A 13,500-nucleotide genomic window follows, 5' to 3' on the forward strand; every position below is an offset into this window, starting at 1 on the left:
CTGCTGCACGCGGCGGGCCTCGGGACTCCACGGCCCCGCGGGGCTGGACGAGCGGGGCATTGGGTCCCTCGCGCGGCCACGCAGACGGCGGCGGGTGAGTGCTGGGGTCCGGCCGCAGGTTGTCCCGAGCCTGCCCTCCGGGCTGGGACCGCGGTCCGGCAGCACCGCCCGCGAACTTGGGGTCCCCGAAACTTTGTACGTGAAGCTGCCCGTCCGCGCCTCACCGGGTCCCCTTTCTGGCGCGCGCCAGCTCTGCAGGGCTGCGGCGGGCAAGTGGAGTCCCCTCCAGGGCTCCCAGCCGGCGAGCCACAGCCCGGTCTCCCGCGTCCAGTGGCCCGTTTCGCTTAACATTGGTCACTTTTCTCTCCCCCCACCCCACCCCCAGGCTGGACCTCCCGTGAGCGGAGACCCCCACGATTGTGTGGAAACACTGGAGAGAACCGCCTCCCGATGACCCGAGATCAGTAATCGCCGATTTGTGTTGGCCGATCGTTTTCCCTGTAGCAAGGGCGCATGGACCAGAGTGAGAAGTAAATTTCTGTCGCTGGTTACAAACTAGGAAAGAAGCAGGCAACAGGCTAAGACTGTCGCGAAGATCTAAGAATGTCCAGCAGTCAATCTCCTGACCCCGAGGGTACTGAACCGGATGACCTTGCAGGACCCCGGGCCAGCGGCACCCAACCCCCTGGTGACCTTGCAGGACCCCCTGATGACCTTGCAGAACCCGGTCCAGCGGCACCCAACCCCCTGATGACCTTGCAGGACCCAGGGCCAGCCCCGCCCCCAGGCCCGGGGAAAGACTCTGATGAAAGGTGGAGCCAGAAATACCAGCTTCCGAGCAAATACCTGGAGAGCAGCCACAGGTGATACTTACAACCTGGTTGGTTTGTTTTTCCTGTTGTAAAAGGGATCAGAGGATGTAGGTCTTTTTGTTTTGTTTGTAAGCAAGCCTAGGAGCAAGTTTAGGGCGGGAACTCGGGGAACCTGGAATGAAATGCTCTGGGAAGCAAGTAAATTACCTCGGGGAACCTGGAATGAAATGCTCTGGGAAGCAAGTAAATTACCGAAGAAGTAGATGAGGAGGGGTTCAGGAATTTAGCTGAGTGGAGGCTGGGGTGGGAAGGGGAGTGGGAAATGTGTGGCCACGGTTCCCAGGTTCCTTGGCTGGCATTCCCCCACCTGTAAGACAGATAAACCTGTGAACTCAGACTTGCTCCACGCTAAGCGCTTAGAAAGTTGCTTGGCACGTAACAGGCTGTTCAATAAAAGTTTGGCCGTTGCTGAAACGGAAAGCGTGAGTTTGTTTTGATCTTACAGCGAACGGCAAGACCGGAACAGAGTTTCTGAAGAACTGATCACGGTTGTCCAAGAAAATGAAAAAAATACTTCCCGTCGGGGAGACACCATAAACCGAGCACCCTGGATGCCCTCAACTATGCCCTCGCTGTGTGCACAGCGTACAAGGTAAACAAGCCGGAGAGAGCGCCGTCGCAGGGACGCCCTTGCTCAGGGACGGCAGCCAGGCCCGAGGAGCTGTCAGTGTGGTTGCCGTCACAGAAGCGTTTTCAGGTTTTTATGGTGTTTTAGGGAGGATGAGCGAGTCCATGAGGGTCTTAGTCCTTCATTCTGGGAGACAGGGTCTTGGTCCTTCATTCTGGGAGACCCCGATTTGTGTAATAGCGGGGTGCGGTGTTGTGCGTGTCTCTCGCAGGAGAGTCGAGTTTAGCACAAGCACATTTTGAAGGAGCGTCGCCTCCTGTGGATATTAAGGGGAAAATACATTTGGCTAAATACCGGTTTCACACTTTCCCTGCCTCACACTTACTTTTAAAATGCACTCCTGACAGTACCAGGAGTTTGCCAAATTACGAAGGCGCAATTATAAACACTTTTTCCTTTCGATCTCTGACTTTTCTTCTCACGGGATTTCGTAAAGTACACAATCTCTAGCCCAACCTCAGGGGCTTTGCTTCTGTCGTGGTAACGCCCTGTGTGTGCATTTGGAATGTTGGGGTTCAGTCCCCCCTTTAGGACCTTCAGTGTTCTGTTCCTTGCGAACTAGAACATGCAAGATTCCTAAGACTCAAGATCTTAAGTTTGCACAGCGATAGGTATTTCAGGTGAAAGAAGAAAGTGACCTGGTTTCGAGGAAAACACGGAGGTGGAGGTGCCCTCTTGAGAAACGCCAGCTTTGCTAGTCAGAAACGTGGTTTCCTGGCGCTGCTGTTTTCACTGGACTACCTATTTATTTTCCTGTTTCTTAGCAAGCAGTGAGTTTTTCCAGATTCTCAGTCCCAATGGAGCGCCTCAAGCAGATGTGACCATGTACAGTCTTGAGGAGCTGGCCTCCATGGCTGCAGAGCACACTTCCAAGAACACAGTAAGAATCCGCGCATTTTGCCATCTCCTCCTGGGGGATTTTCCTAACAGCCTGATCTAGACACAGATTTTAAAAAACAATAACTAAGAGTCGCAGTAGCCACAGTTGGAGGTAAACAGGAGGAGAAAACTGCCCGAGAGGCCCCGTGTCGCTGCCCCGGCCCTCGCCGGGGAGCAGGTCCCTCGCGGGGAGCAGGTCCGCGGGCAGGAAGCAGCGCAGGCGCACTTGGCTTCGCCTCGGTCCTGAGGCGCCTCTGTCTCCTTAGCATCCCCGAGTTCTCTCCAAGACAAAGATAACACTGCAGAGTAGTGTCCCGCGTCGTATTCTAATCTCCGAATTGTTAATTTCTATTTATATCATTCTTAGTTCCAATACCTACTCCTTCAAGTTGTAACAACTGGATTTCACAGGTGAGTCAAGATGATGCTGTCATTTCTTAAAAAATGTTGGAAGAGACATGTAGTAGATCCCTTTTGAATCTCTGTCGACAGAATAATGTCACTTCGTGTTTTGTTGATATGCTGGAGGCTACTTACCTTTATGTTTAGATTGCAACACAATTGCAACAAAAAGGTTTTCTAATATCGGGACCTGAGCTATCCCTAATGTCACCGTAGTGCTTCCATTACTGACTGGTGTGCTCATAGCACATAGTAGGTGCTATTGAGATTTAAGAAAAGGAAGTGTAAGAACACATTTCCTCTTGCAGGTCTTTAAAATCAAGCGAGGGAGGAAAACGTCGGCCAGGCCAGCAGCAGCGGCAGTGGGTGGTTAAGCTAAGTTCTATGCATGTCTGTTGTCACACATTCGAGAAGCAGTTCTTAGGTGAGGAGGCTGGTTAAAGACCACACCTTGGAGGTGACTCTTGAGCTTGGTCTGAAGCCTGGACTGTGCTTTGGTGAAGAGGAGACAGCCTCCAGGTGTCGGCACCGTGTGCACAGGAGGAGGAGGAGGGATCGAAGTCGGCGTAGACGCAGTGGAGGGGTGCTTCGTCCTGTAGAGGGAGCTGCCGTGTTTCTTGGCCCAGAAATCAAACCTTCAGAAGGCTTTGTGGTGACAGTTAAAAGTACATGTGGAGAGCTCTGTTGCCTCTGCAGGAAGTGTGTGTCCTGAGCTATTGATGACGGTAGAAATCTAGGAGAATTACCTTTTGGGGGGCACGGCTAGTAAGTATCTCAATATTTGCATTTATTTTCCATGCTTTTCACAGGACACCTTCGTGGCCGTGTTCTCATTGGTGTCTGGGAGGGTGGTGCACATCTCCGAGCAGGCGCCTTCCATCCTGAGCTGTCGGAGAGAGTCCTTGGCGTCCTCTCACTTCGCGGAGCTGCTTGCCCCTCAAGATGTGAGGGTGTTCTACACGCACACGGCCCACGCTCAGCTTCCCGTCTGGAGCAGCTGGACCCAAAGAGGTAACGGGCCCGTCTGTACATGTCTCCCCGCCTCCTAGAGGCCGCGTTCCTGCCCCAGAGGCGGCGCAGAAACCCATGCATCATTCAGAACAGGCAGACGGAGCGGCTTTTCTTACTTCCTTATTTTAAAAAGCAGCGTGTGATGACAATAACACTTTAAATGCTCCTAAAAACATAGAGATTCAGTAAATTTGCTTTCACGTAGTCCAGTTGATTTCATAGAGTATAAATCATAACACAGCGTGATCGCCACAGCCTGCATAGCAGGTTAGTCGCTATCAAGGCTCTGCTTCTGTGAAGGGAGTGGAATTAAATGTTCTTCCTCTTATGTTGGCTTCATTATGTGTGAGCTCTGCTTTGGAGATAAGTTTCTGAGGGTTAGCTTTCTTCTCCCGCTTTTCTTGTCCGTACAAGGTCAGGAATCTCATTACTTGTTCTTCTGACCTGGGCGGCCTGTTTGCCACTTATTGTGACATCGGTCCTGTGTGGTCTCTAAGTGACCCGTCATTGCTGCTGTTCGTCTCCCTCCCACCTCGCGTTCTTTGTGAAGCGTCTCCTACAGAGCTCGCTAGAGATGGTCCTTCTCTGTGATTTCACTTCTTGTTGTAGAAAACACATGAACAGAACTGGCCGCGTTACCCCCATCAGCGCGCGGCCGTGGTGTCGGCACGCTCGCTGCTGTGAAGCGTCTCCGAGCCTCTCCTGCGGGTGGAGCTCGTGTCCTCCTGGTTTTTAACCCGGTGCTGGGCCCAGTGCAGTCTCGCTGGCTTCTCTCCCGGCCCAGGCCGTGGCCCATCCTTAATGCACAAACTGTGTGAGCTGTAGAACGCACACCTGTCGTCCCGGCTTCCTCCTGGCTCCCTCTCCTGTTGGCGTCACGCAACAGCACTGATTTCCTTCCTCTTCTTCTGTCCTGAACGCATGTGTTCGGCCTTTCATTGTTTATAGTGTTTCTCTGCGTTTATTAGTCACTTATTCCTCCCGTAATCATTTACCCACGATCACTGAGGGCCAGGCCCGGTCCCAGGTGCTGCAGTCGAGGCGGGAGCAGAGCAGCCGAGCAGTGTCTGCCGCTTGCTCGCTCGCTTGTGTTCCCCCGTGTGCGCCTCCCTCTTCACCTGTGGAGTCTCCGTCTTCTCTCTCCAACCTTTTCCTCCTTGCTGACTGCTTATTGCTGTGGGTTTCCCCTCCTTGTAACAGCAGAATGTGGCCTGAAACTCTCTTGTAAACTAACCCTTCGCTTCCTCCGCTGAGAGGACCTCCGCCTGGTGTGCTCCCCGCCTCGCACTTCCGCCCGCAGACCTCGAGCCCTGCCTTCCGAGCGCAGCTGTCGAGTCCCAGCTCGTGGGGCTGTGCGTGTGCTCCTCGCACCTGTCCCTCCCTTTGAGCTCATGGGACATGACGAGGCCGTGGGAAGCCACCCCGCCGCTGCTGTCAGCGTTCGGCCTGCGGTAGAGCCTGGCTCAGCTTCCCCTTGTGGTCGTGCCGAGGCGCCGACCACGGTTCCTTTAAATGCACCCAGAAAGGAGAAGTGGCACCCGCCGCCGAGGGCCCGTCTGTGCCACCACCTGGTCGGCTCTGTGTCACGAGGCTCCCAGGGAGGGGGGCTGCGCGGGGGCTGCCGTCACGAAGAGGCGGTGCAGGGAGTCCGCCTGCGTGGAGCTCAGGGCCTCTCTGTGCGGAGAATCTCACGCTGGGACCTGGTGTGCGTGTGACACGGAGTTCTGTCCCTGATGAACCTGGAGGCCGCCTGGCTTCTCAGTGTGCAGTGGCTTCTGACCGGCCCAGGCCAGGGCCGCCGTAAGGTCCCCGCGAGCGGGCGGGAAAGCTGGGAGCTTTGCACACCGCACAGCATCAGGGTCGTCGTAGTTGCCGCTCTGTTGACGGGGACTGTGTGCCGGGGCTCTTCCTCCTGTTTTAGGGGATTTAATCTTCACAAGAACCTGTGAGGCCTGGGCACCCTCAGCGTCCCCGCTGACAGGTGAGGTAGTTGTTCACTGGGGTCGGCCGAGAGGCAGATGTCAGGATGGGGTTAGCTGTGCACGAGACTTACGGGAGGGCCCCCGCCCAGCGCGGGGCTGTGCCTGTGGGAGGAGGCTGGGAGGAGCCCTCCTGGGCCCCTGCACAGCCCAGAGCAGCTGGCGTGGCCAGGCAGCCACGGGGAGGCCCAGGCCGCAGGCGCGCATGGAGGAGGCTGCCTCCCTGGAGTGGCCGGCCTCGGGCCCCGCTGTGCACAGGGGGCGGCTGGGAGCGGCCTGTGTCCCTGCAGCCAGGAGCCGGCCCCTTGCTCAGCCACCACAGTCACAGGCGCAGAGCAGGTGACTCACCGAGGTCACCGCCAGTACGTGCGGAGCCCGAGGTCACCGTGGCCAGGAGCCCAGAGCCCTGCTCTTGCCCACGGCCCCGCCCCCTGCCGGGCTGTCACTCACGGGGAGCCGTGAGCAAACAAGAGCGTGTGACAGTGGTGCCAGGCGGTGGCTCCTGCCTGTGAAATCATCTCGGAACTTGGAGCGTGTTTGATCCTTGCCCACCGTCACCCTCCGGGAGCTTGTCTGCGCCTCAGCAGTGTCTGCGTTGAGACGGCAGCGTAACCTCACGTTGCGAACTCAGCTGACGGTCGGGTTCTCTCACGGGGTCCCCCAGACGCCCCGTGAGAACTGTCTTCTGCCGTCGGACTCTGGGCTCCGACTCGGTTGCCTGCAGGCTGGCAGTCTGACCACTGGCCTGGGCGTGGACACGGGAGTCGTCTTCCTCACGGGCATTGTCCTGGTCACCGCAGCCCGTGTTCCGGCGCCTCCTGCGACCCTTTCCCGGGAAGTGAGAAGACCTGGGCCGCAGTCAGGGCTCGGTTCTTAGAATTCCCGTTGCCTGTGCTCCTTCGGTGCACGAGCCTTCTCCTTGTTCCTAAAGTCAGGACTTTCCCTCCAGTGAACACATGCCCAGAAGACACATTCAGGGAGTTCCGACCAGAGGAAACAGTCAGCAAACCCCTGGGAGAGGCCAGCCCCTCCGCTGCCCGGAGTTAGCACAGTTACTGGTAAACATTTCTGAGTGACCACGTCACAGATCGATGAAGTCCGTGCAAAAATCCGCGCAGTTGATGCGCACCATGGCCGCGAGGAGTGAGCGGTGTGGTAGCGACACTGCCAGGGGGTCCCATCCGCACGTTCGTTTGCCAACACACGAGTCCTAAAGCGATCACGTCCCTGAACCCAGGAACACAACTTTGGGGAATGTGTCCAAGGAAGGGGAGTGGGGAAGGAGGACTGTGTATCCGTGTCCAGGCGATCGCAGTGGAGCGGGTGTTACCACGCACGGTGGTGTAAAGGGCTGTCGCACTGGCGTGGAAGGGATGAGTTCGGCAGCGATGGGAATACAGCGGGGCCGGTGGGAGGAGGAAGGGGGAGACTGAGCCTGACGCGCACGGCCTCCCCGGGGCTCCTGTTGGGAACCCCGGAGGCGCCTGCATCTCGGATGGCAGGGAGGCCCGTCTTCACCAGCGTCTCCGTCTTAAAGACAGTGTCTTGTTGGTGCCATGAGGACGGCTGCTCTGCGGTCGCCCTGCGGGTGCGTGACAGTCTGTCTTTGTCTCCGCAGCGTCGCAGTACGAACTGGCTCCCGTGAAGTCCTTTTTCTGCAGGATCCGGTGAGTGAGGGCTGCGGGGCCCGCGCGGCTGCGCTCCGGTTGGACTTGGCTCTCACGTTGGTCCTTTTGTGTTCGCCAGGCCTGTTGTGGAAACCAAAGCCAAGACTTGGTTCTTGCCACAGGAGGTTGTCTTTTGATTGAGGGGAAGAAACCCCCTCCTGGGAAGAGCAGATGATGATGCAGCAGGAGGAGAGAGGGGCAGGTCACGGTGACCCTGGGGGTGAAAGAACCCCTGGTGGTTCAGGACACTTTATTTTCTTTTCTTTTTTTTTTGACTTCAGAGAGGAAGGGAGAGGGAGAGAGAGAGAGAGAAACATCAATGATGAGAGAAAATCATTGATCACCTGCCTCCTGCACGCCCCACGCTGGGGATCGAGCCTGCAACCCAGGCCTGTGCCCTGACCGGGAATTGATACCGTGACCACCTGGTTTTATAGTTAGATGCTCAACCACTGAGCCACGCCGGCGGGGCCCAGTACACTTTCAAATGACCACTGTTTGGGCTCTTTTGTTTGTTTTTTGTTGTTTCATCACATTTAAAATTAATTTTTGACATTTTGAATAACTTGAAAGAAAGCAAGATAGGTATATTTATGACAAGGATTTATAAGGTCCAGAGATACTAAACTAGAGGAAAATAGACCAACATTGTAATCCTTGATTTCTCATAGGAATTTTAGTGAATTTATTTTCCTCTAAGTTTACCGACATGTTACTGTTACATCGTGTTACTGTTACTTTCACAATAAAATGTGGTGTCTGACGAGGCACTGGCACCTGAGTCTGGCTGGCGCTCGGGGAGGAACCCGGCTGGAGACGGCTGTCGGGCCGTCCGTGCGTGGCTGGCACGGAGAGCCCTCGCCCCCAGCGGACGCAGGGGGTCTGGCTGGAGTTTCGGTGGGGAGGTCGGGGAGAGGCGTGGAGTGCCCAGTGCCGATCCCACACTCGTGGGATCCGCAGGATCCGACCAGCTCCACCAAACCTGCGCGTGCAGAGCGAGAGGCTGGACTTGCCCTTGGGTGCTGACATTTTAAACAAATGTTTTTCTTCTTCGGAAAATAAATACATTTACATATTTTAGTTGGGGCTGTGTGTCTCTTAGAAATGACAGGGAAGTGTTTTCCAGCCGTTTCACTGGCTGAGCCATTCCTTCTCGTGCAGCGAAGGCGGCAGCCGAGGGCAGCGTTACGCCCCGTTCCGGGTGATTCCCTATTTGATTCACGTGCGGCCGCAGTCGGAGCCGGAGCCGGAGCCCTGCTGCCTTGCGCTGGCCGAGAAGATGCACTCTGGCTACGAAGGTGAGTGGCGGGGAAGGGGGGCTGCTATCGGTGGGGTCCCGGGGATACCCGTTCGCTGCCGCGGGGACAGGCAGTGCGCCGGCCTTCGGCGTGGCCTGCCCTCTGCGCACTGCGGCCGGTTTACTGACCTCGACGTCTGTGCGGTGCCCCCTCCATGGACAGACCGCAGGCCGAGGCCCAGCAGGGACCGGCCCTCTCCTCCTCTGCTGCTGCCAGTCGGCGGCCCTGTGCACTGTCTTGCGTGAAATAGGAGCATGAACATGGTTGCACAGTGCAGTCACAGGAATGGCTTTGTGCTTTTAAAGTGTTTGAAACCCCTGGTTCCTCCTGTGTGTAAATGTCAGCTCTTTAGTGGCTTATGTGTCCTGATGGCAGGGCTACAGGCTTATGTTCCGTGTGAGTCAGAAGCAGCTCCCGCACAGTCAGTCCTGCTGACCGTCCTGTGCCGAGAACTCACACAGAAGGGGAGCCACAGGGCTTCTGGGGAAATGACGTTGGGGGCACAGTGCTCGAAGACTTAACCACACGTTAGAAATAAAACAGAAGCCTATGAGAATGATAACAATGGTTAAGACACGAAATTGGTGCAGCCACTATGCAAAACAGTATGGAGCTTCCTCAAAAAATTGAAAATAGAACGGCCATATAACTCAGCAACTCCCCTTCTGGGTGTATATCTGAAGAAATTCAAAACATTAATTTGAAAAGATAATATGCATCCCCATGTTCATTGCAGTATTGTTTATAATAGCCAACATATGGAAGCACCCTAAGTGCCCTTGAACAAATGATTGTATAAAGAAGATGTATATATATCTCCTATATACATAAAAGCCTAATACCGGTAGGCAAATTGTCCCTTCAGGAGTTCGACCAGGAGTTCGATTGCTTGCTATGACATGTGCTGACCACCAGGGGGGCGGCGCGGAATGAAGGAAAGCCCCAGCCGGCAGCCAGGGAAGGAAGGCCCCAATCGGCCCTGATTGCCAGCCAGGCCTAGGGACCCTATCTGTGCACAGATTTTGTGCACCGGGCCTCTAGTAATGGAATATTACTCAGCCATAAAAAGGAATGAAATTTGTACAAGATGGATGGACCTAGAGGGTACTATGCTGTGAGATGAAGACAGATACCATGTGATTTTACTGATAGGCGAAATCTGAAGGATCATATGGACAAACAAATCACAGATACAGACTCACAGATACAGAGGACAAATACAGGGTTACAGATGGGAAGGGAGTTGAGGAAACTGGGTGGAAAGGTGAAGGGATTAAGAAGTACCGATGGGCAGTTACAAAATACAAAGTATGTAAAGTATAGCTTGGAGAATATAGTAAAACGTACTAGAATTGTTGGGGCAATCACTTCATAAATTATAATTGTCTAACCACTGTGCTATATTCCTGGGACTAATATGAAGTAATACTGAGTGTCAGCTGTAATTGAAAATAAAAATGTTTAAATGTGGAAAGAAGAGGAATCCACCAACAGTACATACAGCGCATGGGGCTCCTCACCGTGGAAAGCCCCAGTTTGCTGGTGGGCGGGGCCATGGGGGTGATTGTGAGGGTGGAGGAGGGTTGTCTGAAGTTCTGACGTCAGATTGACAGGCGTGTCCCGTAACACCAGTGCGTGGAGGAAGAGGTGGGTGTGAGGTGTGTGCAGTCCCAAGTGACTCCATTCAGTTAGATGCTTCCTGCATTCACCTCGTTTTTTTGCAGATGAAATCATGCATAAGCAAATGCAGAGTTAGCATTATGCTCACATGGTTCCCTAATGTGTTAGCCACTACGTTTTCAAAGCAGCCGTGGCTGACCTGACCGTACCGGCTTTATTACACAGATTTACACGCCCCTGTCCTGTTGGCTGTCCAGTCCTGTGTGCTGAGCTGCTTGCTCCTGCACCCTAAGGTGCTCCAGCTTGACCAGTAGATGATCTGCAATGAGCAGGCTGGTCCGTGCACACAGACTTCCTCTGTCTAAAGTTAACTTTGGTAGGCATGGCATTTGACCTGATTAAAATGTAGATGATGCCCTGGCTGGTGTGGCTCAGCTGGTGGGAGCATTGTCCCTCGCACCGAAAGGTGGCAGGTTCGATTCCCAGTCGGAGCGCATACCCAGGGTTCGGGTTTGTTCCACAGTCAGGGTGCATGTGGGAGGCACCTGATCAGTGTTTCTCTCCCCCATCGATGTCTCTCTCCCTCTCCCTCTCCCCTCCCCTCCCTCTCTCCCTTCCTCTAAAATCAATTTAAAAATTATTTTTAAAAGAGAGAAAAAAATGTAAGTAATGATGAAAATCATTACCATCTGATGTCGCTCTGGCTGCTCCGAGGCCAGGCCGTACGTGAGATTTCACCGTTTCCCGTGAAGTGGATGATTAACTAGATGCTTGTTTCCTAGCTCCTCGGATCCCCGTGGATAAAAGAATTTTCACCACAACACACACTCCAGGCTGTGTTTTTCTTGAAATAGATGACCGGTAAGTGCTTCTTTAAGCCTAAGAGAGATCTGTTTCTGGGACTAAATACAAATGTGAAAAGGTTTACATACGCTCACATGCTCCTACATTACATATATGATATCTACCCATTATCTGTTTGATTTTTGTTTGACATGCTTGGTCTAAATGTTTAACATAAACACCTTGCCTGCGACACTTCTCACATTCACAAGTTATGTTTGATCCCCAGCTGCTTTAGGTGAGTCAGTTGTTACTGTTCCGTTTACACTGGAGGACGGTGAAGCTGGGGCCAGTGTGCCAGGAGCACGTGTGGGATGTAATCACAGGGGGGCCCCGGCCCCGCACCTCTTCCAGGGCCATTTCCACGGCACAGCTGCTTCCCGCCGGCTCATGACTTCCTTTTTTAAGGGGGCTGGGGAGAGAAAAGAACAGATTTTTTTGTGTGTGTGAAACTAAATTTACTTATTTTGAACTTAGGTCGTCCTTCCTACTTCTTTAAATGTTAAAATAATCCTTTTTATTGAAAGAACAGTGATGATGAATAGTAGTTGCTTATTGTTGTTTTTTAAGATCTTTATTTGAAAAAATGATAAGACATTGTTACCCCCTGATTAGGGCCTTCCATTTCCCCCCAGTTTATTTTAAATTTTTTTCTTATTCATGAAATCTCAAAACCTGGATAGCAAGCCTCATACCTCATGGAGGTGTGAAGCAAAAGTGTCAAAAACTTGGCATGGTTACGATACGTGAATGTTGATTTTTAAAAATCTTAACATCTAAAAATGGGTTTATTTCCTTACAGTTACCCTGAGGTAAGTAGTAATTGGTGAGACACTTCGTATAATATAATCTGTAGAAAGCAGGATAATTTAACCAGGATATTTTGAAAACAGCTGATATGTTATTGCCTTAGACCAGTGATGGCGAACCTTTTGAGCTCGGCGTGTCAGCATTTTGAAAAACCCTAACTTAATGCTGGTGCCGTGTCACATATAGAAATTTTTTGATATTTGCAACCATAGTAAAACAAAGACTTATATTTTTGATATTTATTTTATATATTTAAATGCCATTTAACAAAGAAAAATCAACCAAAAAAATGAGTTCGCGTGTCACCTCTGACACGCGTGTCATGGGTTCGCCATCACTGCCTTAGACAGTGTTTGTGAACTTGTGCACAGCAAACATGTGTGTGGAGTTGGGTCGCTCCCAGTCACCCTGAGTGTCGTGTGGCGCCTTTGGCGTGAGCCGTTTCCGGGAGCCTTGGGCCCACATCATTGGATGACCTTTTGCGTCGTTTTGTGTGATTGTCATCATACTGTACACATGTGTAGCGTGCTTCCTTCATTCAACATCCTGAGCATGTTTCTGTGTTAGGATGCGATCTTTGTAAATGTAAATGGCAGCGAATGGAGGCCCTCGAGGACCTCTGAGGACCTTGTAAATACACAGATTCCCGGCCTCGCCCCCGACATTCTGCCATTCACTGGCGGCGAGACAGTCTGTGTGAGCAGGTGCCCAGCATGATTTCGATGCAGATGGCAGCCTTTCTTAGGTTATGTGACTGTTCCCCATAGTGTTTATGTACCGTGAATATTTCTCTCTTCTCCACGTCCAGCGCTGCTAGAGAGCAGTCCAGTTCCTGAGTAGGGGCGGCTGGGGATTGAGAAAATGAAAGAAAGAGACAGACAAAGAGGTGGAAGGAAAAAGCTGGGGCTGGGTGGGACCACTGTCCTCTAATGGAGAGACAGGGACAGGGACCCAGAGCCAATACAGCGTGTTTATTTTATACAGCAAAAAACAGGAAGTTTTACTAAAAGTCAAGACAAAGGAGATTATGTGCATTCTTGGGTGGGCCCGAGTCGTATTCATTCCTGGTGCTTGGCTGGATTTAAATAACGAAACCCACCCCCTGGCACCTGGGCTGAAGGTCAAGCTGACAACACTCCTGCCTTTTGGCAAAGCGTGTTTCCAGGACGTGGCTTTGCCAAACGCCACTGGATTCAGCTGCCAATAATCAAAGAAATGCCCGTGTGCCTTCCCAGGCGCTCTCTCCAATGTATCTGTTGACTCGAGTTTAAAATGAAGGAAAGGAGTGTTTTTAAAGTGTAACTGTCTCACCGGTGGCCTGTGCGTCTGCCCAGGGCCGTGCCTTTGCTGGGGTACCTGCCGCAGGACCTGGTCGGCACGTCCATCCTCGCGCACCTGCACCCGGAAGACCGCGCTCTGATGGTCGCCGTCCACCAGGAAGGTGAGGGCTGCTGCCTGGGCAGGAGGTTCTTTCTTTCATCGTTGATCGAA

At 53.0% G+C, this 13,500-nt stretch overlaps 1 protein-coding gene across 1 annotated transcript in view; it reads left to right on the forward strand.

Moving 5' to 3' along the window:
- Window positions 1–13,500, forward strand: part of PER3 (period circadian regulator 3) — a 31,529-nt gene continuing 18,029 nt past the window's right edge. The window contains 11 exon segments of the mRNA XM_023744252.1: window positions 1–94; window positions 386–863; window positions 1,318–1,375; window positions 1,378–1,438; window positions 1,441–1,464; window positions 2,265–2,380; window positions 3,591–3,792; window positions 7,390–7,438; window positions 8,600–8,736; window positions 11,139–11,217; window positions 13,344–13,450. Coding sequence (XP_023600020.1) covers window positions 604–863; window positions 1,318–1,375; window positions 1,378–1,438; window positions 1,441–1,464; window positions 2,265–2,380; window positions 3,591–3,792; window positions 7,390–7,438; window positions 8,600–8,736; window positions 11,139–11,217; window positions 13,344–13,450 — 1,093 coding nt within the window. The 5' untranslated portion in view covers window positions 1–94; window positions 386–603.

This window comes from Myotis lucifugus, unplaced genomic scaffold (assembly GCF_000147115.1).
Source record: "Myotis lucifugus unplaced genomic scaffold, Myoluc2.0 scaffold_440, whole genome shotgun sequence".
In the NCBI taxonomy this organism is placed as follows: Eukaryota; Metazoa; Chordata; class Mammalia; order Chiroptera; family Vespertilionidae; genus Myotis; species Myotis lucifugus.